This window comes from Mesocricetus auratus, unplaced genomic scaffold (assembly GCF_017639785.1).
Source record: "Mesocricetus auratus isolate SY011 unplaced genomic scaffold, BCM_Maur_2.0 Super-Scaffold_6730, whole genome shotgun sequence".
Classification (NCBI taxonomy): Eukaryota; Metazoa; Chordata; class Mammalia; order Rodentia; family Cricetidae; genus Mesocricetus; species Mesocricetus auratus.
In genome coordinates, this window is record NW_024429184.1 from 1,130,191 (window position 1) to 1,157,570 (window position 27,380).

Sequence of the window (27,380 nt, forward strand, 5' to 3'; positions counted from 1 at the left end):
GCTAGGTTTATCTTAGTATTTTAACACATCTTCATACGTGCTTATACATTTTCTTATCTAATTGCTTCTCAATCTTCCTAACACCATCAAAGAATTTCTATCTGAGTTGTAATTGTTGGATATTTCCTGCTTCTAACCACATGAAAAGTACTGCATCATATCATTTCATTTCCAATAGAACTCTAGAGTAATTTGTTTTTATTTCAGAGAGGGTCTCACAATGTAGCTCTGGCTATCCTGGAATTCACCATGTAGGCCATGCTGACCTCAAACTCACAGAGATTCTCCAACCTCTGCCTCCCAAGTGCTTTAATTAAGGGTGTACACCACTACACCTGGTGTATTCTACAATAATCTTGACAGACTTTACCTTGGTGAAATTGGTACAAAAAATGTTTAATGTTACTTAGAGTGTAATTGGGTCTTGCAGTCCTGTGTTTTATCTGTGGAGACAAGACTTGGTTCTCAGCGTCATGCAGTTATGTTCGATTTTCCAGAAGGTGTGACAGCCATATATATGCAGAAGCTCATTACTGGAGGTACTTTAAGGGAATGAGCTTCCCCAAAGAAGGAAGTGATCTCAGCTTCTCTTATATCATGACTCTTTCCTGATGAGTTTCTCCTGCCCCGCTTAGGTGAGGACTGAGTGAGTAGTTGACTCATTCAGGTATTTAGCTACTGAGCCCACTTGTCTCTCAAATAAAGCTCTATTCTCCAACTTAACTTTTATTAGCAATAAAGGTAATGTTTTATTTCTTGCTTTATTTTACAGTTGATCAGGCATAAGAAATATGTCTCACCTTTCTCAAAAAATTTCAATAATTAATATAACTTGACTATAACTATTCAGATTACTTAAAATTGACTGGCAGCTCTGGGAAGATGGCTCAGTGGTTAAGGGCACTGGCTGCTCTTCCAGAGGACCCGGGTTCCATCCCCAGCACCCACGTAGTAGCTCATAACTGTGTAACTTCAGTTCCAGCGGATCTGGCCACCTTCATACAGACATACATGCAGGCAAAACACAATGCACATGAAATGAAAATAGAGAAAAGATTTGTCTGCGCAGTGGTAGTGGTACACACCTTTAATCCCAGCATTCAAGAGGCAGAAGCAGGCAGACCTCTGAGAGTTTGAGGCCAGCTTGGTGTACAGAGCAAGTGCCAGGACAGGCTCCAAAGCTACACAGAGAAACGCTGTCTTGAAAAACCTCCAAAAAATTAACTGGCAATTTTGTTTGAAGATGACATAATCTAGTTTGGATATTCTCCAAATTATACTTGGGGTTCTCTTTTTTAATTCTGTGCATTGGTGTTTTGCCTGCAACTGGAGTTGTAGACAACTGTGAGCTGCCTTGTGGATGCTGGGAATGGAACCCAGGTTCTCTGGAAAAGCAGTCAGTACTCTTAACCACTGATACATGTCTCCAACCCCATATACTTGGGGTTCTTTATTTTTGCTTAAGAAGGGTCTGTCTGTGTGGCCATGTCTGTCCTCAAATTTGTAATCCTCCTGCCTTAGCTTTCCAAGTGCAGGAATTATAGGCATAGACAATATGCCCCATATGTTATCATACTTTTAACCTCACATATTAAAATATCTCAGGTTGGTAACACAGTTTTAAAAGTATCTTATATTCATATTATTGGTGGGTGACATTAATATTTAGTTAAAATAGTTTCATGCATACATATATGAATCCTCTGTAATACCTAGAAAAGAAAAAAAAACTTAGCCTATAATATCTAGGAAAAGGGGGGGAAAACCTAGCATTTATTAAACACTGAATCAGGTGCTGAATTGCATATTAAAAGGAGGGTATTTTTTGGCCTGGAAGTAAGGTGGGCAGTTATGTAAGACTTCATGTAGGAGATGGCTGAGCCGAAGAGTAAACAGTGAAAAACTAGTGTATGTACTAGAACAGGATGGAGACATTAGAAGGCTTAGTACAAAGGAGAAGATTTTAAGTAGAAAGACGACTCTGGAAAGGCACAGAGATAAGCTAGAGTGCTGCTGTCTTGGAAGTGTCAGGAACTGGATGGTGTTTGGTCCCCAGATCTAAGGCAGGCATCCTAGCCAGTATTTACATACGAGGACACCAGACTGCTGTCAGGACTGGGGTTGAAATCTGACCGGATGCCTACTTTTTCCCCACTTCCGTCGTCCACCTTGCTACTCAGCATGGTGTTAGGTCCATTGATCCGGATAGTTCACCTAACTTAGTCTCAGTGTACTTCCATGAAGAAATTTAGCAACTAGGGTACTGAACGCTATGTTAAAGTAAAGCAACATCATTTCTCCTGAACAATTGAATGTTTTTACTAGGATTTCAAGATAAAGAAAAGTGTTCTTTGACTCTTCAAGAAGAAAGTCCTGTTGTTTCTAATAACAAAACTCCAGAGGAAAGATTTCAAGAAAGGACAGATGATGTCATCGAGATCCAAGCGTCAGGTATGCATTATGCTTTCACGATGTGTTCTGTTTCACTGGATTTGGAAGTCCTCTCCCAGATTTGTAGAACAATTATTTCCCATGAAATTGTCTGTCTTTGTTTCAGAAACTGAATTCCATTTCTACTTTCATGTTACTTCCAGACATGGGATGCCTGTGCATGGTCTCTCTCTTTCTTTTATTGTCCTAGTCCAGCCCTCTAGCTGCTATTTCTTCCTTCATTATAACTGGAGCCATTTCCCCACATTGTGTAGAAAGACCGAACTGCAAGAGTCCTTAGTCTCTCCTCCCATGTTTGGGAAATGTGTTAGCAATGATGTAGCCTCTCACCCACCGTCAGGGTGATGTAGGTCTTTTTCACAAACACTCACTTCAGTGCTGTAATTTTTTAGACACCCAGTGCCAAGCATACTGTCTCCTAGAAGCAGCAGCGACACCTGTCTTAGAGAAGCTTGCTTGCCTCTGTACTTACCCTGCTGCTGATTGGAAATTTGCTACTGTCATTTTTGACCAAACAAGATTCTTCTTAAAGGAACAAGAAAAAATAATAAATGATGCTGTTCACCAAGGTGAGTACAGATCAGATTCAGACTACCCAAGGATGCACATTTATAGACAGCTGTAGTAATGTAGACTTCAGACCTGGCCGAAACCTTAACTGTAATTTAGCATGTAGTACCCACCACGTCTAGGCCAAGCCCAGGAGATCTCCGTGAATCTCCTGATTGATATGTATTATTTAATAGATATCCATTGCAAAAAAAAAAATGAAGTTAACCCTGTAATTCACATTGGAACTAATACTTGGCCCTGCTCTGATCATGTCCAAACAAAATTACAAAATCAAGATCCAAAGGATAAAATTATTTGCAGTGAACTTAACTGTATCCCAAAGTGAAACACAAAATTTGTATAAATACAAGCATACTCAGCACCCAACAACATAAAACTGATGAGATTTTATGAAAAGTCCTATCTCCAGGCAATAAAGAGGCAGGAAATACAGCTCATAATGAGAATAATTCATTGAAACAAACCTAAATCAAAGACACTAGAGTTATCAGCAGTTGCTGAAGCTTATGATAACTGTTTCTGCATATTCAGAAGGGTTTTTAGGCCGCTGACAGATAGCCATATTCAGTAATTACTGTTGTCACTGCTGGCCTCTACACTGTGGTTCTAAAGAAGGAGAGAACAGAAAAAAAAATTTAAAACAAGACAGTAGGCTTTCTATCCTTCTTATCCATATGAGCTCCCTTTCCCACCTCTCAGTCCATAGATTAAGAACTTCTCTTAGAGTTATTTCTGTCCCTGCTTGTGGCATGTGTGTTGGGGTTTGTAGCTGCCTATACTGTAGGCCAGGGCATACTAATAGAAAAAAATAGGAAACTTACTGTTTGTTGAGTGACATTTTGAAATTTAGCCTCCTTCTCCAGTCTGCCTGTTACCATTCATTTTTAAATCTTGGGTGGTATCCCACATACTCTGTCTTGTTCTTATAGTTGAATCAGTGGAAGAGACAGTGCACTGTGCTTACTACATGTTATCTGGACCTAGTTGTTTGTTAGTAAACTCAGTTTTCTAAATTCATTAAATTATACAGATGTTAGCAAATTAGCACCTCTTTTAAAAATAATATAGCTGGACTGGAGAGATGACTCTATTGTTTTAAGAGTATGTGCTCCAGCCGGGCGGTGGTGGCGCACGCCTTTAATCCCAGCACTCGGGAGGCAGAGGCAGGCGGATCTCTGTGAGTTCGAGGCCGGGCTGGACCGATAGCCTCCAAAACAATACAGAGAAACCCTGTCTCGAAAAAAAAAAAAAAAAAAAAAAGAGTATGTGCTTCTCCTGCAGAGGTCCTAGGTTCAGTAACCACATGATGGTTCCTACCACCTGTGACTAGGTTCTAGGTCATCTGTAACCTTCTTGTGTCCTCTGCTTGCTACTACATGCACATGGTGCACATAAACTCACACAGATGCACACATATTCTTAAATAAAAAAAATAAATCTTTGCTGGATATGATGGTTCCTGACTTTAACCATACTACTCAGGAAGCAGGTGGATCCCTGTGAATTTGAGGCCGACACTGTAACAACAAAAATAAAATAGGGCCAGCAAGATGCCTTAGCAGATAAAGGCACTTGCTGCCAAGCCTGGTGACCTGATTTTGATTCACAGAACCCACATGGTAGAAGGACAGACACAGTCTTGTAAGTTGTCTTCTGACCTCCACACACATGTATGGAATATACATGCCTCCTCTCCCCATCTCTTACTTCTACATTCAGAAGAATCCAACCATTCATCTTCAGAAAGTTCTGGAAGTGCATAGGGCACACTAAGTAGGTAACTGGCTTGTCCCTCTGAATACTTCTCTTATGTGAGCCATATCTCTGAGATAACACTTTGAGATATCTCCATTTCAAAGTATTCTTTTTCAAATCTCTACTTCTATCTTAACCACTTGGCAAGTTACTAATTTAATTTTCTTCTTGATTAGAACTGTTGGGTTTTTTCCAACAAAAATAGACATAATTGAATATTCCTTGCCAACAGAGGATGAGCTGGGCAGTTAGCTGCCTGGGCTTAGTGCTATCTTGAGGACCAGTTATCCTCACTAAAGCTGTGCCCTCACCCGTAATGAGATCACAGTAATCCTGGTAGGATTGTTAGAATCAGTGGACTAACCTGCTTATCCACAGCCTAACAATAGTACACACTCGCTAATAGACACTAGCTGTTATTACTAAACAGACCTGATACATATTCTAAAACTCCAATGTGTTAACTATGCTTTTACTTATATAGGTAAAAATGATGACAGAGAAGTAACATTCAGGCATGCTGCTCTCTTACATCTTCTGGTAACAATCAGAGATGTCCTTTTAACATGCAACTTGGATACAGCATTAGGTTAGTAGAGAATTTTTTAATTTTTGCTTTCTCCTTGTTGAATAGTCCATCTGAAATACCTATCTTACTTTTCTGAAAAAGATGCACTTCTTGAAAAATTATGTAGCCTTCTTGCCTATTACACTGATCAACATATTTTTTGTCATAATTGCCAGTGGGATGTGTGTGTGTGTGTGTGTGTGTGTGTGTGTGTGTGTGTGTGTGTGTGTGTGTGTGCGCGCGCGCGTGTGTGGGCAGTATATATTCTATACATTTCAGTGCTAAGGATCAAACTTAGGGTCCCTTTATATTTTAATACTAAGTAAGCAGTCTATCACTAAGCAAGACTCTCAGCTTAGACAGCAAATATATATACTGTTTATGCTGTTAGTCTAGGTGTGAATTATAGAGTTCTGATGACCTTATACAGGTTTGAATGTACAATCAAAGCTATGTACTGGTTTTTAATGTGAAATTTGACATTTTGCCATATACATTTTAGGTCCTTAGTGTGTGTTTGGAACTTTGTCTTAGAAAGTAGCACTAGCTATTGCTATACAAAATAATCTAGCCCTTATTGTAAAGTGGATGGGGAGCCATTGAAAAGAGATGCTACTGGAGTAGATGTGTTTTTTAAGTTAATTCTGGGCCCAGAGAGATGGCTCAGTGGTTAAGAGTACATATGCTCTTGCAGTGGACCCCAGTTCAGTTTCTGGCCCCCATGCTGAGCAGCTCCAGTGGGATTGCCTGGCCTACAATAAATCTTTTTAAATGGTTAAGACTGACAACAGTATTAAGAATGGGTAATGAGCCAGGCAGTCAGTGGTGCATGCCTTTAATCCCAGTGCCTGGGAGGCAGAGACAGGCGATCTCTGTAAATTCAAGGCCAGCCTGGTCTACAAAGCGAGTTCCAGGACAGCCAAGGCTACACAGAGAAACCCTGTCTCAAAAAAACAAAGAACAACAAATCAGTAATGACAATCAGATTTTTTAATAAAATTTTATTTAAATTAGAAACAATCTTATTTTTCATAGCAATCCCAGTTCCCTCTCCCTCCCATCCTCCCATGTCCCCAACTGACCACCCCCATCCCACCCCACTATCCACTCTCCAGGGAGGGTGAGGCCTCCCATGGGGGATCTTCAAAGTCTATCACGTCATTTGAGGCAGGGCCTAGGCCCTCCCCTGTGTATCTAGGCTGAGAGAGTATCCCTCCATGGGAAATGGTCTCCCAAAATCCATTTATGCACTAGGGATAAATACTGGTTCCACTGCCAGAGGCCTCATAGATTTCCTAGGTGAGAATCAGATTTTTAAAAATTAAAAAAAGGAGGTAAAACATAAGTCAGTATCTTGTGGTCGGAGAGACAACTCAGAGGTTAAGAGCACTTCCAGAGGATCCTGGTTCAAGTCCCAGCACCCACATGACAGCTCACAACTGTCTATAACTCCAGTTCCAGGGGATCCAACACCCTCACACGGACACCAAAGCACATAAAAATAAATAGATGAAAAGGAATCATTAAAGGCAAAAACAAGGGCTGGAGAGATGGCTCAGGGGTTAAGAGCACTGACTGCTCTTCCAGAGGACTCAGGTTCAAATCCCAGCACCCACATGACAGTTTAAAACTGTAACTCTGATTCCAGGAGATCTGACACCTTCATATCAATGTACATAAAATAAAGTTAAATAAATTATTTTTTAAAAGACAAAAACAAAAATAATAAGTCAATCTAAATGTTATCTGTCAACCTAGCAGCACCAATATAATAGTTAGCAAGCATATGCATATAAATCATATAGAATAAGAATTAAATATTTTAAGTTATCATTTCATTAATTACCCAAATATTGCTTCAACAACTAATATACAGAAGTAACCAGGTACTCTACTGCAAAAATTCACAACACTCAATGGGCCCCAAAATCTTATAGGGAGCTTGTAAAAAAGAAATTCTTGGGATTAAAAAAAATCTAGATTTACTAAATATGAAACTTCAAGGACAAGATTAGGCTCTTTCATGTTTAAGTTGCTCTTTGTATACAGTTACTATTGTATATGCTTGTAATGCCCACTTTTGGGGAAGCTAAAAGAATTCCATGAGCCCTGGAATTGGAAACCAACCTGCAGAACATAGTAAGACCCTGTTCTGTGTGCACGATTTAAATACCAGTGTTTTAGCAGATGCACAAATTAATTATGAATAAATACCATTTACTTTACCCTGAGTTTTTGTATTCTAATGATGTTGTCATGTGCATTAAAAAATACAAAATTCAGGTACAAAGTTGCATAAATTAAATAGTAAGAAAATTCCAATGAATAAGTATTTCGAAAGGATTTCCACGTAAGTGTAGATTCTGAAGTTTACAGGAAGAGTGAATCAATACTCAATAAGCAGGAAGCAGGAGAGATAAGATATATTCAAAGTATGGAAACATGTACAAGTAAATTGATGTTATATAGTGTAAAAAGAGAGATGTGGCATCGATTTTCTAGCTTCACCCAATTTTAAGGACGTTATATGTTTGAGGAGGAAGATGTGTTTATCTGAGTTCAGCATTGTACCAATTAATACCAGAACTTGGGAGGCAAAAGAAGGTGGTTCTCTGTGATTTGAGGCCAGCTTGGTCTACAGAACAAATTCTAGGTCAGCTAAGGATATACAGTGAGATCCTGACTCAAAAAAAAAAATAAAAGAAAAATAAAATGATATTTCCCAGATGTGCATGTATCAAAATATCACATAGTAAGTACTCCATAAAGCAGGTACAGTTTTTTTTTATGGTAAATGTTTTCATTTATTTCAAGAAGTTAGTTATTACTGAGCTTTTTTTAAACAAGAGCTAATAAGCAAGAATAATTTTCCATACAGAAATTTTATTCATAAACAAGACTTGAATTTATTCTAACATTGAAAGCTTAGAAGAACTGGAAGAAATACAAAGCAAACACTTGTGAGTCGAACTACTTTTGCCTTTTTGAATATACTGTGCTTAGAATGGCAGACACACACTGAAGGAGACAGAAACGTGCATTTAGTCCACAGGTCTGCATTAAGAATGACATGCAATTCATGATTTCCTTTCAATTAATTTTTTAATTGAACCACTGAAAAAAGGGTTTGGCTTGATTTGGTTTCCACTTGAGAGGAAGATCTGCTTCCCAAACTGATTCTCTTTTTGTACTAAACATAAAGCGTGTGCCCTGCCCTTTCCCCAACAGCTATTTAAGGTGACTGCATACTGACAGCAAACACCATTTTTATTGTAACAGTGCCATGGCCTTGAATAATCAGGTTTTTAAAAACAGAAGCAAAAACCAAGTATCAAGTGCAAATGTAGACACTTCCCTTAAAGAATCATGCAAACCTAGCACGCATGCAGAGCCGCTACCGCACATGCTTAGCAGTAAGATTAGGAATGTGCACACATGACCCAGTGCACCAAAGGCTGCCCACTACAAAGCTGCAAGTGTTGCTGAGTTAGTAATTTATTCAAGGCACTTAAGAATTATGCAAATGGAGTTTCCAAAATATATTACTAATTGCTTAAACTGTTAAAAAGCCCTGAGTCGGAACTTTCAGCAGCTTCCTGAAACTGTATACTCAGATAAAATGACATATTTGCTTATTTCATTAAAAAAAATAGAAGACCACTTTGCTTTTGAAATAAAGCCAAGAGAACTATACAGGAAAATTCAAATACTCAACACATTTTTTCAGTTTGCACACATCAATTCATACTTTTAGGTTTAGGTATCAAATTAACTTGACAAGTCCCTTTTCCTGCACCTATTGCTTACATTCTCAAAAAAAGAAAATCTAACTTTAACCTCAGACAAGATGAGAGGCTAGAAGGGGGAAAGAAAAGCAGTATTCTGATAGAAAAGGAGGTAGAAAATGGCAAAGTAGCAACTTTATTAACTATGCAATCCTCTTTGTATGCTGTATTTGATGGCACTACTAGCCACTCAATCAGCCACTGATGCTCAGTGCAAAGGACTTCTCCTTCACTGCAGTAAAGCAACATATGCACGAGACAGCATTAAATAGCTTCCTCACATTTAATGTTTAAGAGACATAAAACTGTAATTATCAATACTGCTACTGTGTGTGTGTGTGTGTGTGGTAAAGTCAAAAGGATATACATGATTATCAAGTAGCATCAGTAAGCATTCCTATGTGATATTTTAAGCAAGTTAAATGGGACACCATTTTAAAAGAAAAATGTGTTCTGAAACTTTGACAGGTATACTCAATGACAAGGGATGTTTATAACAAGGCATAAATTACTTGTGAAAATCTGTTACCGTCCCAATTTAGTACAAAACCAAAGCTAACTTATTTATTGTATTTAAATGTATCTTTATAAGCTGGGCAGTGGTAGTGCATGCCTTTATCCCCAGCACTTAGGAGGCAGAGGCAGATGGATCTCTGTTAATTCAAGACCGGCCTGGTCTACAGAGTGAGTTCCAGGACATCCAGGGATACATAGAGAAATCCTGTCTTGAATGCTCCCCCCCGAATTGTATTTTGCTGCCCTAGCTCAAAGTGAAATAATAAACAATTTCAATTAAAATACATGTAAAAATAACAATTATGTCAAGGGGAGAGATGTCCTTCCCTCAAATGTCAGGAACTTGATGTCTACCTAAGTTTAGATCTTGCAAACACAAAGGACTCTACTCAGTAATGTGAATGTTTGCTTTATGTGTACTCAGAACACAACTTCATAGAGGATATGAACAAGGAAGTTCTTGATGGGTGTGGCATTTCAACTCTGCAGGATAAAGTTCCACACCTGTTTCCCAACAAAATGAGAAGTGACACTGCTGAACTGCACATTTAGAAGCAGTCAGGATAACAAACGTATGACATGTGGTTCTTGCATGTACAGTTTTTAATACTATTTATGTATTGGGTATAAATTTAAATTAAAACACTAACATTTTTATGAAAATCAGAATAGGACTAAACGAAATGTTAGCTGTCACTGTTTTGTTTTCATTTTTGTTATTTTATTTTTACTTTCTGTGTTTGGGTGTTCTGCATCACTTGCGGAGACCAGAAAAAGCATCAGATCCTCTGGAACTAAAGTTACAGACAATTGTCATCTATTGTGTGGGTGCTGAGAACCAAAACTCCATCAACAGGAAAACAGCCAGTGCTCTTAACCACGGAGCCACCTCTCCAGATCTATTAACTGTCACTGAAGAATGATTTCCTAGCCGGGCATGGTGGTGCACACCTTTTATCCTGACACTCAGTAGGCAGAGGTAAAGACAGGAGGATCTCTTGTGATTTCCAGGCCAGTCTCATCTGCATAGTGAGTTCTAGGACAGCCAGGGCCTACATAGAGAGACCCTGTCTCAAAAATCCAAAAAACAAAAAGGTGTATTTTCTTTTAGTGCTAATTGCTGTGGAGTTATGCTAAAAAAAAATTAAAAATTTTCCCTAATCTTTCTTTAACAGGATATTTGTCAAATGCAAAAGATACCTACAAAAGCATGTTGGACTCCTGCTTGGATAACATTTGGAGACAGCTGAAAGTTTTACAGTTTGCTAAGGAAAAAAGGCCTAAAACCAACTATAAGATTGAAGAATTACAACGTCAGATACTAAGCAGGTTGCAAGGTCAACAACAAATTAAGGTTGAGTATTAAGGCTAAAGCAGATAAAGAAACTAGTGTAAATAAAGGCAGTATAACATGACCTTACGCATTTAACTTTGAAGTTATACATAGGCTTTGTTTGGCCCTTGACAGTTTTCTCCTTAAGGAAGATAACAGTAGTCTCAGATGCGGAGAAAGGGGGATTCATGTCATTATTCATTGCCTTCCGATTTATAATGATTTAATTTCTGTTATAAAGTGTTGTTGTAGATTGATTCTCCCCACCTGGTATTTGTATAAGATCATGGAAATTTACATCATAATATAACTACAATAATTTATTTTTGGGTAGTGATCTAGAATCTCATCTGACATGATATTGTAAAAAATACTTTGTGTTTTTATTTTCTTACCCACCCTACATCAATTATATGAGAGCTGAATTAATGAAGTTTTAAGGCAAAATACCTCTTTAAACCTAATCTATCAGAAAAGCATGACAAGAGGTCACACTAAATCTAAATACAAATTTATATGGGCTTTTCCCTTTTCTACTTCATCACTCCTTTATCCGTTATAGTTTGAAAGTCTTGAATGACTTTCGTAAGTCATTACATTAAATCAATAAATGAGAAATTTATAATTGAACCTGATTCACTGCTCTCCTCCAGAAAAGAAACTGCTTGCAATGGAGGAGAATGAAGCAGCTACTCCTTCTCTCCAGTAATTTCAGACTTGTGGGGGCTGAAATTTACAGTAAGAACCAGGCTGAGACAACTGGTGCGTAGATAGTGTAGATAGGAATGCTGAGGCCCTGGCTCAGAACACGTCCCTCAGTGATATCTGCTGTTACTGGAATTTAGAACAAGGGTATTTACTCTGTAACCTGTGTGTTCCCTTTTTGTTTGTAAGATAGGGTTGTCTTGTAGCAGAGGCTGGTCATCCTACCCAGGCCTCCTGAATGCTGGGTTCATGTGGCAACTCTATTCTCATCATCATTACTTTTATCTGACCAGTTAAACTTGCTAGTTTTATGGCTAGCAAAACTGTGAAAAAGAATAATCCAGCTGGGGACATACCTCAGGGTAGAGCACTTGCTAGCATGTGTGAGGCCCTGGGTGTGACCTCCAGTACCACAAAAGAAATACGTAAGAGAAAAACAATCATTCAGCAATGCGTGCCAAATTCTTATTTTTGTCCAGGTACTGATTATAATAAGAATGGACTCAGATGGAGAAAAGCATTTACTTATTAAAACCCTTAAGAAAATGGAAGGTAAGAGCATTTAACTTATGTTTCATTTAATAAATGTTTTCTTTAAGTTATATAAATGAAGTCATCTAGCTGTTATTGTAAAATACCATACATTTGTCTTCTCAAAATCTAGGATTCAAGTGGGGTTTCACCAATGGTTTGATTCTCCAGTTGCTCTCATCGGTATTTAACTAACAAATTTTAAACCAATGTAGACTCTAAGTTTGCAATATATCTATAATGTACTTACATGTATTTTATTAAGAATTGATGTTTTATAGATTACTTCCTAGTTGCTACATTGATGCTATCTGATTACAACTCAGTTTTATAAACAAAGAAAAAAATTCATAAAGATTATATAGCATACTACATCTTGTAAGTAGTAACTGAGGAGATAGTATCTAGCCGGTTTTCTTGTTTCTGGGTATACTTCAGCTCTGCTCACTGATACTCCCTCTGCCAGCCCTCTCTTCTTTGAACTTTGGAGCCTATTGCTTACATGCAGTAAGGCACTCACCATGTCATTAATTTGTTTTTAGGATCATTTAGACTTTAGATGATGTGAGTCACCTTATGGCCTATATAAAGAAATAACACTCATCCTTATTGCTACCAAACTGTGTTACCAAGTAATAGTACACATAATGGTTAACCATTACTACGATATTATTACATAATAACTTTGTGAAGTTTACAGTTTATGGAAGTACACTAATAGATTATAGAATTAATTTTAGACTCGGTTTAACTGTTCTTTAGTTAGTTATGTCAACCAAAGATAAGCTAGATGAATATAAGGATACAGTATTTGAAATTTATATTTTGTTTAAACACTAGTAAGAAATTTAAAGTTGTGAATGGATAGTGCTCAACAAGTTCCATTTCTAATACAGACAGTAAACAAAAGCAGACACATGCTTGTCATATCACATTGAAATACACTCCTCTGCATATTTTTATGCACTTACTTTTTGGCTAGAGAAAAAATAAGAATTTACTATGATTTGTGGCAAAATAAGATTAAATGCATAACTAATGAGTATTTAATATGGCTGTTTTAAAATGAAATGTTTGATGTTTTTGTTGGTATAAAACATGATCTTTGTGTATACACACCAGAAAAATTGCTTATATTATAAGCTTTCTAGTAAACTAGACTTAGAAATGTAATCTGGAAAAATCTTTTTTCAAGTAATTCCCTTTCTTATAGAACTTCAGTTCATTTTTATGGGAGTGAAATTTGTGACATTGACAAAAAATTATAAAAAAAAAATTAGGTCTTGTTGAAAGAAAACTCCCGTTTTCCCCAACAGGTTTAACATTAACTGTTTTACGTTCAAATGAGAGAAAAGATTTTCTGGAAACTACTGGTGTTTTAAAAGGGTAAGATTGTTTTCTTTTAATCTATGACATAGTTCCAGAGGAAAGGGAGAGCTCCCTGTGAAGTTCCGGCTGTGCTGTAACTCAGTGCGGGGGAGGGGTGCTCACGGGCCATTAGTGGGCCTTGGGTTTGATCCCTATCCCTTGGGAAGGTGATCCTCTCAGAGTTCTGTTTTAAGAAAATCTGAAGTCCATGGCTTTATTCTCCTTAGAACACTTTAACTCTCAACACAGTCATGTCTATCTAATAAAATTAGCATCCATGAATTTAGTTTAGTCATATTTTAATATCCCCAAATTATCATCATCATTATTGTTACAATAGAAATAGAAATACTACTGGGCGGTGGTGGCATACGTCTTTAACCCCAGCATTGGGGAGGCAGAAGTAGGCAGATGTCTGAATTCAAGGCTAGCATGGTCTGCAGAGTGAGCTCTAGGACAACCAGGGCTACACAGAGAAACCCTGTCTCAAAAAAATAAAAAAAGGAAAGAAATACCTTTTAAAACATAACCTTGTTTTCTTCAGTATCTTGGCTTGTCATATCTCCTTCCTTTCTTTCTGGGGAGGACCTGCTAATAAGTAATAGACCTAGCATTGGGTTGATTTTTATTTGTTTGGTTGATTGGTTTTTTTTGAGACAGGCTTTCTCTGTTTAACATCCCTGGCTGGCTGTCCTGGAACTCACTTTGTAGACCAGACTGGCCTCGAGCTCACAGAGCTCTTCCTGCCTCTGCCTCCTGAGTGCTGGGGTTGAAGGTGTGTGCCACCTTTATTTTGTCTTATTTCACATAGAAATTATTTCTAATATTGGGATCCAAATAATGAAAAGAAATATAAATAAAATAGAAGCCCATAAAAACTAGGTATAAGCACTTTAAACTTCTGGATTTATCCAGATAGAAAGGCATAGTGGAGAGGTTTTAATTACAGTGGGTGCTCAATTACATGAAGACGATGAGAAGGGGACACTTACACTACTGTAGCCATCATTTCTCTTCTTTTTTCTTTTCTTTAGAGACAGGGTTTCTCTGTATTGATTTGGAGGATGTCCCGGAACTCGCTCTGTAGACCAAGCTGGTCTCGAACTCACAGAGATCCACCTGCCTCTGCCTCCAGAGTCCTGGGATTAAAGGCGTGCGCCACCAATGCCCGGCTCTTTTGTTTTTTTCTTCAAACGTGTCTATCATTTCTTGTTTTCGTTCAACACTTATGAAGCCCATTGGGAAGAAACAACTCCATCTGACAGTTGTCAGAAAATACCCTACTATGTAGATTCTCAAAATTAAGACTTTGCATTGGTGAGTGAGGCTGTTTTTCATGTTGTTATCTATTATTGATGATACTCAGGTAATAAAATCAGAGTTACATTATGAGCAAATGAAATTTTGTATGTTCTGGTATTTTTTCAAAGTATGGTATCTGAGAGATAGATAAAATAAAGCACACCTTTAATCCCAGCACTCAGGAGGCAGAGGCATTTGAGACCAGCCTGGTCCAGCTAAAGAGTGACAAGGTACTTCCATGTCTTGGTCTGCTTTTGTCTTCAGTACGAGTGCCTGTGTGGTTGTGCATAATCACAGTATTGGAGCAGATTTTCCCTGGAGCAGCTTCTCACTCGTGGTGGAGTACAATCACGTGGAACACTCTTGCTGGGCCAAGCACTGCGGGCAGCTGAACGTTCCTTTCCTGGTCTTTAAAGTCATTCTGCCAGACACAGCGCTGAAAAGTAAGGAGAAAAGCCAGTGTCCTGCTCTCCAGTAGAGGAGAATTGTTCTGTTTAAAAAAGTACTTTTCTTTGTTCAGATTTCTAATTATATGGTTTCTTTAGCATACAACTTTATTACTACTGTTTAATAACAAGAGAAAGATGTGGTAGAAGAAAAATGTAAACATTTATAATTCTCTTATTTAGGAAACACCTTGCTGGATAGATTTGGTGGGTTTCTCTTGGAAATTCAGATCCCATACATATTTTTTGCATCTGAAGGATTGCTTAATACCCCAGAAATACTCCGGCTGCTGGAATCTGAGTAAGTCATACTTTTCAGTTGTTGGTTTCGGCAACGTCAGTATGTGTATGTGTGTATTCTGATTAGCAATTACACTGTACACGCTATACCTTATCTTCCTGATCCAAGACTAGAATATTACAAGAACTTCTTTCCAAAGAGTGTATCAATTTACATTTCTAGTCCCTAAGCTACAACTATTGAATAATATCTTTTATAATACTTACTAATGTTATGGACAAAATGAAATTTAATTTTTCTTTAATTTGCATTTTATTTAAAATTCTCTTATTACCAGCACTAAAAATATCTTATGTGTTCTTTTTCTGAGAATTACATGTTTTCAGGTCATTAGTTTTAAGGTCATATTAACATTGAGTGTTTTAATTTAAAAAATACTGTATCATAGTACACAGGAATATTGAAGTGAACATCAATGAAGGAAAACTGAGTTATTACTTCAGATAAAATCCAAATCAACATTATATTCTTTTGTTTTCATATTGAAAGGCTAGGGTACTCATAAAAAACTGTTAGCTCATAAAAAGTAGTTAAAGTATAGACAGAGACTTGGGTTGTAACTCAGTTATCGAGTATACTTATTATGTGTGTATGAGGCTACTGAGTATTTGTGGGTCCCTGGATTTAAACTCCAGTAGCAGCTTGACCTCCAAAAGTAAGTCAGTTTAAAAAAGAGAGGAGAAAAATCTGATAAATGGGAAATCTTACAGTTTTTTGACATGTTATTTGGTTTTATGAGTTACTGCTAAAGAACTAGCATAAATCAATGAAAACATTTGTAATGTTGTATATGTATATTAATATTCAGCACAGTTACTAAGACAGCATATACTTTTTAAGAGGATTGTTGTTGTGATAAGAAAAAGACAAAAAGAAATTAGCATGGGCTGGAGAGAGGGCTCAGCTATTAACAGTACCTCCCAAGGACCAGCGTTGAGGAGTTAGGTTCCCAGGACTCATGTTGGGCAGCTCATAAACACCTGTAACTCCAGAGGTGACCCAGGGAATCTGATGCCCTGTTCTGGCCTCCATGGGCAGTGGAATGCACACGCACTCACACACACATGCATACATAAAAATTAAAACTAAATCTTTAAACAAATAAAAATTCAAAAAGAGATTAACACAGTTCAAGGAGAAACTGATAGAAAGTGCACTAGAGGCCTTCCAAACTGAGCAGGTACAGATTAGAGAAGTCTCTGGTTTCTTCCGTATACTGAATGAATCACAATTTCCTTCCCAAAATTTAAAGAGTAAGTTGATTTATGGAAAAAAAAAAACACAAAACACAGAAGGATAGCACAGTCCTCTGAAGGGCGTTCTTAGCCACAGCTTTATCTTCACTGGAGAACATTGTCTTTTGCAGCTATAATATCACACTGGTGGAGAGATGCTGCTGTGAGTCACTGAAACTCTTTGGAAGCACAGAGCGTTATGTAGTGGTGACAGTTGACGAGCAGACTGCTGTGGTTGTGCAGGTAAAACTGTGTAATAAGAAATAGAAACGCAGGTGGGAAGTGAATCTGGGGGATCAGCATGAGGAGTAAAAAACAAATATATTCAAAGGTATGAAATTATCACTTATTAATAAAATATATTAAAAATAGAAAGTCAAGCATATAAAAATGATACAACCATGTGATTTTTTTATATGGAGCTTAACTACAATCTGTGATTTGCAAATGGGCACAGTGCTAATTACCACCATGGAAAATGACTACCAATCATTTTCACATACTTAAGGAAGACAAAGACGAGTCAAGCAAAGTAGTGTATATCTGCAACCCTGTCATTTAGGAGACTAAGACAGGATTGCATGTTTAAGACCAACCTGAGTTATATAGCAAGAACCTAACTCAAAACAAACAAAATGATAAAATAAACAACCCTTAGCATTGTATATTGGCCTATTTTTAAATTATAGAAAAATTAGTGTAGGAAGTTTAAAAAAATACCCAGGGTTAGGGATAACAGAGTGCTTGGATAGCATGCACAAAGCTCCCAGTGTGATCACCAGGTGTACAAACAAAGCAAGATAAAGAAAACCAAAAATCAGCCCCTCTCTCGTATAAAAAAGTGTGGTACAATTTTATGTGGCTAGGCAGTCCGTTCATTACTTCTTTTTCATTTTATGTGTGTATGTGTGTGGCTGTGTGAGTTTACGTGCACCACATGCATACAGAAGCCCAGGGATCCCTGGAACTGGAATTACAGGTGACAGCAAACTGCCCAATCTCCATGCTGGAAACAGCAGATCCAGGCTCTCTGTGAGAGGAGTGAGTGCTCTTAACTGCTGAGGCATCTTTCCAGCCCCAAGAAAGCATAATACTAATCGATGTTAGAAATATGTAATTCCCCCTAAAGCAAATAGGGATTACTTCAAATTTGTTTTTTAGAGAATCTCCAAAATTACATAGAATTTGGACCTAATCTCCTCACCCGCAGCACTGCCACCCAGCAGGTCGCTCAAACCACAGCTGCTGACACAAGGACTTACCACAGTAAGACCCATAAATTTGTTCAAATACGTAATTTGGAAGTTAAGATGCACAAACTCTTGGAAGAGTCTTCTTGTATGCTTGCTTGACTGATGTACCAGTTGCAAAGAAATGGAGATTGGAGATCAGGTTTGATGATGCAGAGTATAAATTATTGGTAAATGTGGTGAGGTCTGGTTTGATGAGCAAAAATTACAATATAAGAATGAGATAATGGAAAAGTTCAAGTACTGGATCCTTAAGGAGAGGGCATTTCCTTAATGCTTAAAGTTCTTAATTATTTGTTGACTTGGAAAAACTTTTAATCCACAGTTATAGAACTTCTGTTAGAAGAAGGTCATGTCTTGAATGCCCTTTATCAAATGTCCTGTTAAACTTTAATAATTGAAGGAAAAGAGGATCTAGGCCATTGAGGGACCCAGGAAGTCTACCAAGCCTGCCCTTTTAACCTGCGGTGCAGGCTCCAGGGCTTGAATCGGGTCACAATGCTCGAAAGCAAGTGCTCTTACAGTGCACTATCAACAGGCTATCCCACAGTCTCTAAATGTACTTTCTGTTGCCTTGGAGTAGCCAGAGCCCAGGCCACAAAGCACTTTACCAGCACAGGAGTACTTATTTGTCCATTTTATTCATATCTTAGGCTGTGGAAGACTCATAAGGCTTCCTGATCGATGCTGTCATTAGTTTCTTATTTTATGTCTACTGCAGATTTCCCCCAGTTTCTGTATGATTTTCCTTTTTACATTAAGCCATACCCATGCCTCTTAAGTTACCATTTATATACCAGACTATTGAAATTTTTAAACAGTATCTTTCTATTTTCTTTATTTTTATAGGACCTAGAAGAATTATATTATGAGAAGGCATCAGACAATATCATTATGAGATTAATGGCATTGTCATTCCAGTATAGCTGTTGTTGGATAATACTATATCCCAAGGAAACATTAAATTCAGAGTAGGTAAACATTTCTTCCTCCAAAGTCATGGTCATCGTCTTCTTCAGTCCTCTTTGCACACAAATGTTCCTCTAGTGTGCTTTAAGTGAGGGATTTCTGGGGATGGAGTCATGGTACTGAAAAACAAAGAACTCTGGAGAAGACACATGTCCTGGACATTCTGTTCAGATCATCTCCTCCTACCCCCTCTCATTAAGAGTTATTATTTTATCTGCTTAATTTCTTTGCAATCCTGGGCTTGTTTGCTAAAAGATAAATCATTTTTAAACCATTTCTAAATTCGTGTTAATACACTGAATGCGTAACTGTTTTGTTACATACTTCCGTCATTGATGGGTGTAACCAAAACATTAGAAAATGCCATGGCCAGACAACGGCTTGAGTCATCACTGTATTTTTCCTTTCCTTTACTGATAAACATAGTAAACATTTCTTCTTTGTCCTCTGCCAGCTGGCTTCTCTCACTCAGGACCATCAACAGTGCTTTTATCTTTCACTGCTATGAAGTGTCTAAGACTGTTACAGTGGTCTGTTGCTCCAAACTCCCCAGTTCCGCGACACTCCAATGCCCTTGATTGTCCACCTGTCCAAGTACTTTCCCCTGACTGAATATATTTGTTTTGAGTTCTCTTTCTCTCCTGTCCTATTCATTATCCATCTTATCTACTACAATCAGTATCTGTTGGCATATAATTATTATGTTTCTTTCCACAGCTGCAGTCTTTCTTGGGAATTCCTGGCACAAATCTCCAAGTCTTTACTAAATACTTCCGCCTTCATATTCCACAGTCTTTCAAAGTTAGCATGTTCACATGTGAACTGAGTGTATAGTCTCTGCCCTTTAGGAACTTTTGGCATTACCTCTATCCATCTATCCTGCATTTATATTGCCAATACGTTAGCTCTGATTCTCACTGTTTCATATGGATTGTTACACTACCTGTTGCTTTTCTGTCTCCAGATGTCTCTCCGTGTTCCTTTAAGTGGTGTGTCATTACCCAGCTGATGCCCCTAAAACCAGCTCCTATTATTCCATTCTTAAGAAAAGCCTTTACTGACAGGCTGGGGAAATAACTCAGCCAGTAAAGTGTTTGGCATCAGGAACTGAGTTTGAATCCAAGACCCTGAGTTCAAATCCCAGAACCCATGTTGAAGAAAACAATATCGACAATAAAACAGTCAGGCATGGTGGTGTGCATTTTAATCCCAGCGGTAGAGAGGAAAAATCAAGTGGGTCCCCGTTGCTCACTGACCAGCCAGCCTAGCCTGCTTGGCCAGTTCCAGGCCAGTTATAGACCCTGTCTAAAAAAGCAATGTGACAGCACCTGAGAAATGACACTTGAGGTGTTTGCTGCTGACTCTAAGCAGGGCACAGTAGTGAACACCTTTAATCCCAGCCAGAAGCAGGCAGATCCCTGTGAGTTTGAGGCCGCCCTGACTACATAGCAAGTTCCAGACCAACCAGAGCTACATAGTAAGACCCAAGACCCTGTCTCCAAAAAATGAAGACAGAGGAAGAGGAGGAAAAGGAAAGGTCATCAACTTCTGGGTCTGTGTGCATGTGTATACAAACAGACATTACACACACACACACATTACACACGCACGCTCGCACACACATGCATGCACATACACGCACACACGCACACACACGCACACACGTACATGTGACCGCACGTGTAAGGTGTCAGGGACATGACCCGCCTGTATTTTCAGGCTGTTTCTTCACTGCCTTCCAGTTTAGCCAGGTGCTTCCTACTGTCACCCATTTCTTTTCGACGTCTCAACCGTTTCCTCTAGTGAAACTGCATGCATTTTTTTTCAGTCCCAGGTACTGTGTTTTCTACTCCCTCTTCCTACTCCCTATTCACACCTCTCCATCCTGTGGACTGCTTAGCTCTCTGTTTCTTCTGTATTTTGATTCTCTGGAGTACACACTGCTTTCGTGTGATAGATGCCCAGTAATTGTTCATTGACTGAGTCAGTCTTTCTTACCAAATTTCTAGCCAGTTTGACTCACTTTTATATCCTATAATACCACCTAACTCACAGCAGGTTTTATGTATTCTTTAAATTGGTTGTTAAAGAAGGTATCAATATATTTGACATTGCCCATGGATTTTTTTCACTTTTTTGACACCATTCTTGTTTAGTAGTTCACTGAACTCTTCCTGTATAATTATTATCTTGTGAGGACAGATACAAACTGCAGTCTAAGAGTCTAAACACCTTGGCTCTTAACTCCTTTTTGATTAACAAATACCCCCAGCAAGCCCTTTAACATAGTTAGCCCTTTCTACCTGGCTACAAAATAAAAACTGGTTCCTGCTTTACTGCCTTCACTTTGAAGATTAATGAGACCTATAAAACACTTCTAGCTTGGTGCCTACTTATAAATCATTTTAAGCTTTATCCAAAGCCTGGTAATTTTTTAAATAAATTACTTATTTGGAAGTTTTCTAAGGCTGTTTTCAGATTGCTGTTTATAGTTTTGTAGTTCAATTAAAATACAGAGAACAGCAAAAGATCCCAACTTGTTTTGCCTATCATATAATATTCTGAGATATCTTTATTTTATCAGAATATATACAGTGTGGTCATTTATTTGTAATATAAATATAATTATTTTCAGAATTCTGAGTTTCATAGCTCTGTTTTATTAGATTATTGTAACTTTTGTTTTGTTTTTCGAGACAGGGTTTCTCTGTGTAACCCTGGAACTCTTGTAGACCAGACTGACCTTGAATTCACAGAAATCTTCCTGTATCTGCCTCCCCAGTGCTGGGATTAAAGTCATGCACTACCACCGTCCAGCTGCTAATTGTAACCTCTAAGTAATATATCAATTAGCTGGCCAACGAAAGAAATAGAAAATGTAAAAAGAATGGTTTGCATTATGTTAGTTATTCAGGCAATTTCAAGAAAAAGCACCAGCAACCTTTGAGAATACCGCTTGGTTTGGTGTTTGCCAGAGTCATCGTATAGTTGCACTCATGGCTGTGACTTACTGCAATCCAAGGTTAACAATCTATAATGCAGAATATACAAGAGAGGAAACTCATTGGACGAAGCCCTGAAGAAACTTCCAAGAGTCTTTTCCTAGTTCACATACAAACGTTGTGACAATTCTACAAACCTTTATCCATCCAGGAAGCTTATTAGAGACACAATGACCAGGGTTAAGGGCTTAGCCCAAGTCAGTGCTTCCGGGGCTCAGAAGGTAAGAAAGTTCAGCAGTATTCATGTAGTTGGTACAAACAGCTTGGGCACAGTAAGTTACTCTGCCAACCTTTTACTCTGTGGAGAAAATGTGTCTGGTGTTGTGTGACACCGTTCATGGGGAGATGCAAAGAGATATCTACTCACCCTGAATAGGGAATCAGTGACAAAGCAAGGGTACCACTACAGTCCAACTTGGTGAACCAATGAATTTACTAGGGTTACTTACAGGAGTGTGGATGAAGGATTAACCAGGAGCAGAAATGACTCAGTTAGAAAGAACATGGCCAAAAACCCACCCCAGTATTGGTGACAGCTCACCAAAGCTACAAACTTGTACCTCACTGCACAACTTGGCAGTCTGCAGAAACTCCTTTCTAGGCAAATCAGCATGAAGAGGCTCAGACCATCCACACTGCCTGGAGGAGATAAATCAGCCACACTGTCTGGAAAAAGCAGAGACCAGGGAGCTGCCTGGAAAGGCTCAGATCAACTGAACTGTCTCGGGGGAAAGTGCCCCGACCATATGAGCTGTCTACAAACTATGCAGTGTGCTCCAGGTTCCAGCATTTGTGAGCTGTCACCTATGCTGGGGTGGGCTCTGGTGGTGCAGCTGTCCTTGAGTCAGTTCTGCTTCTATAAGTAACCACACTAAAACACATAGTTCACCAAGTTGGACTTCAGTGGTTACCTTACTTTGGTCTGTCATTGATTCCTGATTTGGAACAGATAAACACCTATTCACACCTCCCCAGGAGTAGTGTTAGACAACACGACGACACGGAGAAAGAAGCTGACACACAGGACAAAAAGAGCCAAGAAATGCCTAGTAGAGAAGAATACTTGCTTGGAGTTCTTAGTAATAGACTAGTAGTCTCCTCGTGGCTGCTTAGAATATAGAGAGTGGGTAGGTAACCGTAGAAGTAGCCACTCACAGGTCATCATTCACATCTGACCCAGTCATTAACTATATAAAGGGAAGAGTGCTTATTCTAATGTAGCAGCTCATGAGAGAAGGTAGGTGTCCTGGTAATAGGTATCCTATTACCTTGATCCAGAGATGAGTATTCTGTGTGTCTAACTTTAGTTCATACAGTCAACCCTGGAGGTAAGAATGGAGTGAGTCAGATTTTCTCCTCACCCATCATCTCCTAAACACATCCCCCAGCATCCCTAGATTTAATAGTGTGGAGAAGGAGGTGGAAATGTCCTTTCCAGAGAGGGTAAAAAGTCAGTGAAAGGGGAGGTGGGACATGCATGCAACTAAATGTCTAATGAGTAAGTGTGTGATAACATCACTCCTAGGTACCATCTCACAGAGAAGACCCTCCATCACCTCTCACAGATTTATGCAGCTCTGGCTTCCTCTGGCCTTAAATCTGAAGAACTGGATGTAAAGGTATTATTTTCCTATATATCCATAAGTATTGTTCATAAACTAAAATCAGACTTGAACTCAAGTGCCCAGTGTGAAGAAACATTAAGCAGACACAATTCCTTAAGATCCAATAAAGAGCAGGGTCAAGTTATTAAATGCATACAACTCCACACTTCTGTTTTAAAACCTTGTATGTGTTACATGAACACACACACATAAATACACACAAAACAAATAAATATGTGACAAGAACTTAAAGGGTGGTGTGATGCATGTGCCTGTTATCTTGGCACTCAAAAGGCTGAAATGGAAAGTTCATGAGTTCAAAGACAGCTAGGGAACTATATTGTGAGACTGTCTCAAAAACCAAAACAACAATGAATGTTTTTAGCTAATTTAAAATGAAGCCATAGTTAGAACTTTTACACTTGATCTTAGCCAAAAGGCCGAGAAGCGATCATAGTTAGAACTTTTAAAAACCACATAAGGAGATGAAGAAATAAATGTTCCTTGATCAAAAGGAGCCCTTCATGAAAGATGTACTGAGTTTTTTATCTGCTGCAGAATGGAAATCTCAGGACGTTTTGGTTGGGTAATGTGTACTGGTGATCTCCAGTCTCCTTGCTTGGCTGTAAGGCATTTGTCTGAGTTCAGGGTTCATTATTTTTCTGTTATCATTTCATGTTCTTTCATCTAAGAACTCAGACATTACCACAGCCTTGCTGTAGTTTCTGAGTACTGTTCTTAAAATCCTTGTGATAGGTAAGGCCTGTACCTATATTCTAGCAACTGGTTGGAGATCTCCACAGGAATATCCTGCAGATACCTCAGACTCTGCGTGTCCAAATGAAACTCCCCATCCTCCCCCAAGCTTGATTTATGACATCTCTGTTAGGTGGCATGCTCATCTTTGTACAGCTGCATTATCTCTGGGATAAGTCTCCCTCCCCTGCCATCATCACTTATCATGCAGATTTTTCAAATGCTTTCCTAACTAGCCACCTACTCCATCCTATGCTGACACCAATTCCATTGTAAGACACAGCTGTGAAAATCCACTCCCTACACAGTGCACTTCTGGAGGTGAGCAAGCTTGTCTGTTCACTTCCGTATTCTGGGCCCCCAGCCAAGGAGAAGGCTATTGGCTAATACTCACTGTTATGTTTTCTTGCTTGGAGATCTCCCATGTGTTCCTGCTTCATTCAGAATACAGTGGAATTCAGGTGGATGCAGAATTCAGTCCCTAGGTAATCATCTCTCCATAAATCCCCACATGGTCATACTCAGCCAAGGGAGAGATGTCATCCAGCCTTCCTTCCCCCAGGGTGCTGCTGTCTATGTCTTGGAGCCATATTTCAAACACTGCTTCTTTAAGGAGCCCTGCCCAGGCATACCCTCTCATTGTAAATATGGCCTTCCCCATTACACATTGTACTTCCATTATGGTGTGAGGTGTTTGTTGGTGGTGATTTTGTTTTACTTTGTTTTTTGTTTTTGAGAGAGTGTCACTGTGTAGCATAGCCCTGGCTGGCCTTGAACTCACAGAGATCCACCTACATCTCAAGTGCTGAGATTAAAGGTGTGTGCTACTTACTCCAGGCACAGGTATTTATTCCTATACTCTCTGCTTAGGTAAGAACTAAGTCCTTTGTAAACCTGTGGCATCTAGTACAGTGCTTCATACAGAGCAAATGTATTTAACAAATACCTGCTAAATAGTTATGTTAAATCACAACCTGTTAAGAATATTAAGAAGTGATCTTTTTGGAAATTCAAATCTCATAATATGGTAAAATTTTGTTTATTATCTAACAAATAAAGCTTGCCTGAAGATGAGAGTGCAAAGCTAGACACACTAGTTAGCCATAGAGACCAGGCAGTGGTGTCACACACTTTTAATCCCAGCACTTGGGAGTCAGAGGCAGACAGATCTCTGTGAGTTCAAGGCCATCCTGGTCTACACCAGTGATCCAGTCTAAAAGAGAAACAGATCCAGGTGGTGGTGGCTCACACATTTAATCCCAATACTTGGGAGTCACAGGCCTTTAATCCCAGCACTAAGGAGGTAGAGACAGGAAGGCATATAGCTGGGCGGAGAGAGGAATATAAAGAGGGAGGAGACAGGAGCTCAGTGCAGTCTAGGCAGTCAGTCTGAGCATTTAGTCTGAGGACTGGTGAAGACAGGATCGCTCATTTGGTTTGAGGTAGAGGTAAGAGCTAGTGGCTGAAAAAAAAAAGAGCTAGTCTGCTTTGCTTCTCTGATCTTTCAACCCCTCCCCCAATATCTGACTCTGGGTTTTTTAGTATTAAGAACAGTTAGAATTCGTGCAACATCATGATACCTACTACACACAAAAGTAAAATTCATAGAAAAGTTACCTTTAAATAAATGAATGGAAAATGTAAATGTGTCTTGTTTATTCAAATGAGGATCCATTGCTTGGTCAACCTTTTCTGAGCATGTAACAAACAATTATATGTAAAATATATCAGTAAAGTGCTGCTCTGTTCAGATACAGGGACACGGTCCACAGCAGAGAAGGAATGCCCTAAGGAAGGAAGGCCTTTGAGGATAAAAGAAGAGTGCTATGCAGGCAATTCATCCCAAACAAAAGTCTGCTTCCACCCAGATAAAAACTACTTCAGATACTTCTCAGGTCCATCCTACAAAGTAATCTGGTTTTGTCTTTCTTACTGTTAGTATGTCATTACTATGCATATGTATGTCATTATTCTGACTTGATGTCACTATTAAAATAGGCCTGAGGAAGATAGGGATGTAGCTTGGCGAGTAGAGTGCCTGCATAGCATTCACAAGGCCGTGGGTTCAGGCTCCAGTACCACATAAAACTGGATGCGGCCGTGCACGCCTGTCACACCACTGCACTTGGGACGTTGAGGCAGGAGGATCCATTTTAGCTACATATGGAGTTCAAGGATAGCTCGGACTACATGAGACCCTGACTCAAAACCAGAAATAACTAGGGGCTCTTAAACCCATATATATTATGTATGTATTAGAATGCATTGCTCCTTTATTTAGTTGTCATGGCTTTTGTCTCTTAGAGAGCATCAGTATATTATTAGCATTTTTTTTTGTTTCCAGCCATCTTAGCCATAAAAGAAGTCTAAGGACATTCCCTTTAATTAAAAGAAGGCATTGGTAGTGTTATCTAAATATTTCTTTTCCATTTGTTAATCTTTCTTTTTTCTTACAGTACTGGTGGTTCAATTCAAAGCCTTGTGTGTGGTAGACAAGCAGGCATATAGCACTTAGCTATATCCTTAGCCTTCTAATTTAAAAGATTTCTATGAATTTCTTATGACCTCTCTTTGTAGATGATATGAAATATATACATACACAAATGCAGACATAAGGCCTCTTGAATCCTCTTAGTCTAGGCATGAACCCAGAATTCTTGTCCTCATCAATTACTGCAGTACTCATTACCATCATAATAAAACTTTGCCTTTTAAACTAAAGTTCCATTTAAAAGGAAGTATCATGTCTTTCTGAATTCATCTAAACTAACAATGAAATAAAGGTGTGATTAACATATCATCTGTATACTCTGTGTATATATATTTGTATAAACTTTGAAAAATTCTCTTTTACAATATATGCACCAAAAAGGATATACTGACAATTTTGTATTTAATATTTTTTAAGTGCACTGGTGTTTTGCCTCCAT

General features: G+C 38.6%; 1 protein-coding gene and 1 pseudogene across 1 annotated transcript in view; one reads left to right on the plus strand and one right to left on the minus strand.

Moving 5' to 3' along the window:
* Window positions 1-27,380, plus strand: part of Shoc1 (shortage in chiasmata 1) — a 76,497-nt gene that overhangs the window by 41,048 nt on the left and 8,069 nt on the right. Inside the window, exons 13-23 of the mRNA XM_021235938.2 lie at window positions 2,326-2,451; window positions 2,844-3,020; window positions 5,264-5,368; window positions 10,824-11,002; window positions 12,166-12,238; window positions 13,534-13,603; window positions 15,152-15,330; window positions 15,517-15,634; window positions 17,001-17,112; window positions 18,969-19,090; window positions 23,616-23,709. Coding sequence (XP_021091597.2) covers window positions 2,326-2,451; window positions 2,844-3,020; window positions 5,264-5,368; window positions 10,824-11,002; window positions 12,166-12,238; window positions 13,534-13,603; window positions 15,152-15,330; window positions 15,517-15,634; window positions 17,001-17,112; window positions 18,969-19,090; window positions 23,616-23,709 — 1,355 coding nt within the window. The remainder of the gene's footprint in view (window positions 1-2,325; window positions 2,452-2,843; window positions 3,021-5,263; window positions 5,369-10,823; window positions 11,003-12,165; window positions 12,239-13,533; window positions 13,604-15,151; window positions 15,331-15,516; window positions 15,635-17,000; window positions 17,113-18,968; window positions 19,091-23,615; window positions 23,710-27,380) is intronic.
* Window positions 23,970-24,146, minus strand: LOC121139083 (annotated as a pseudogene).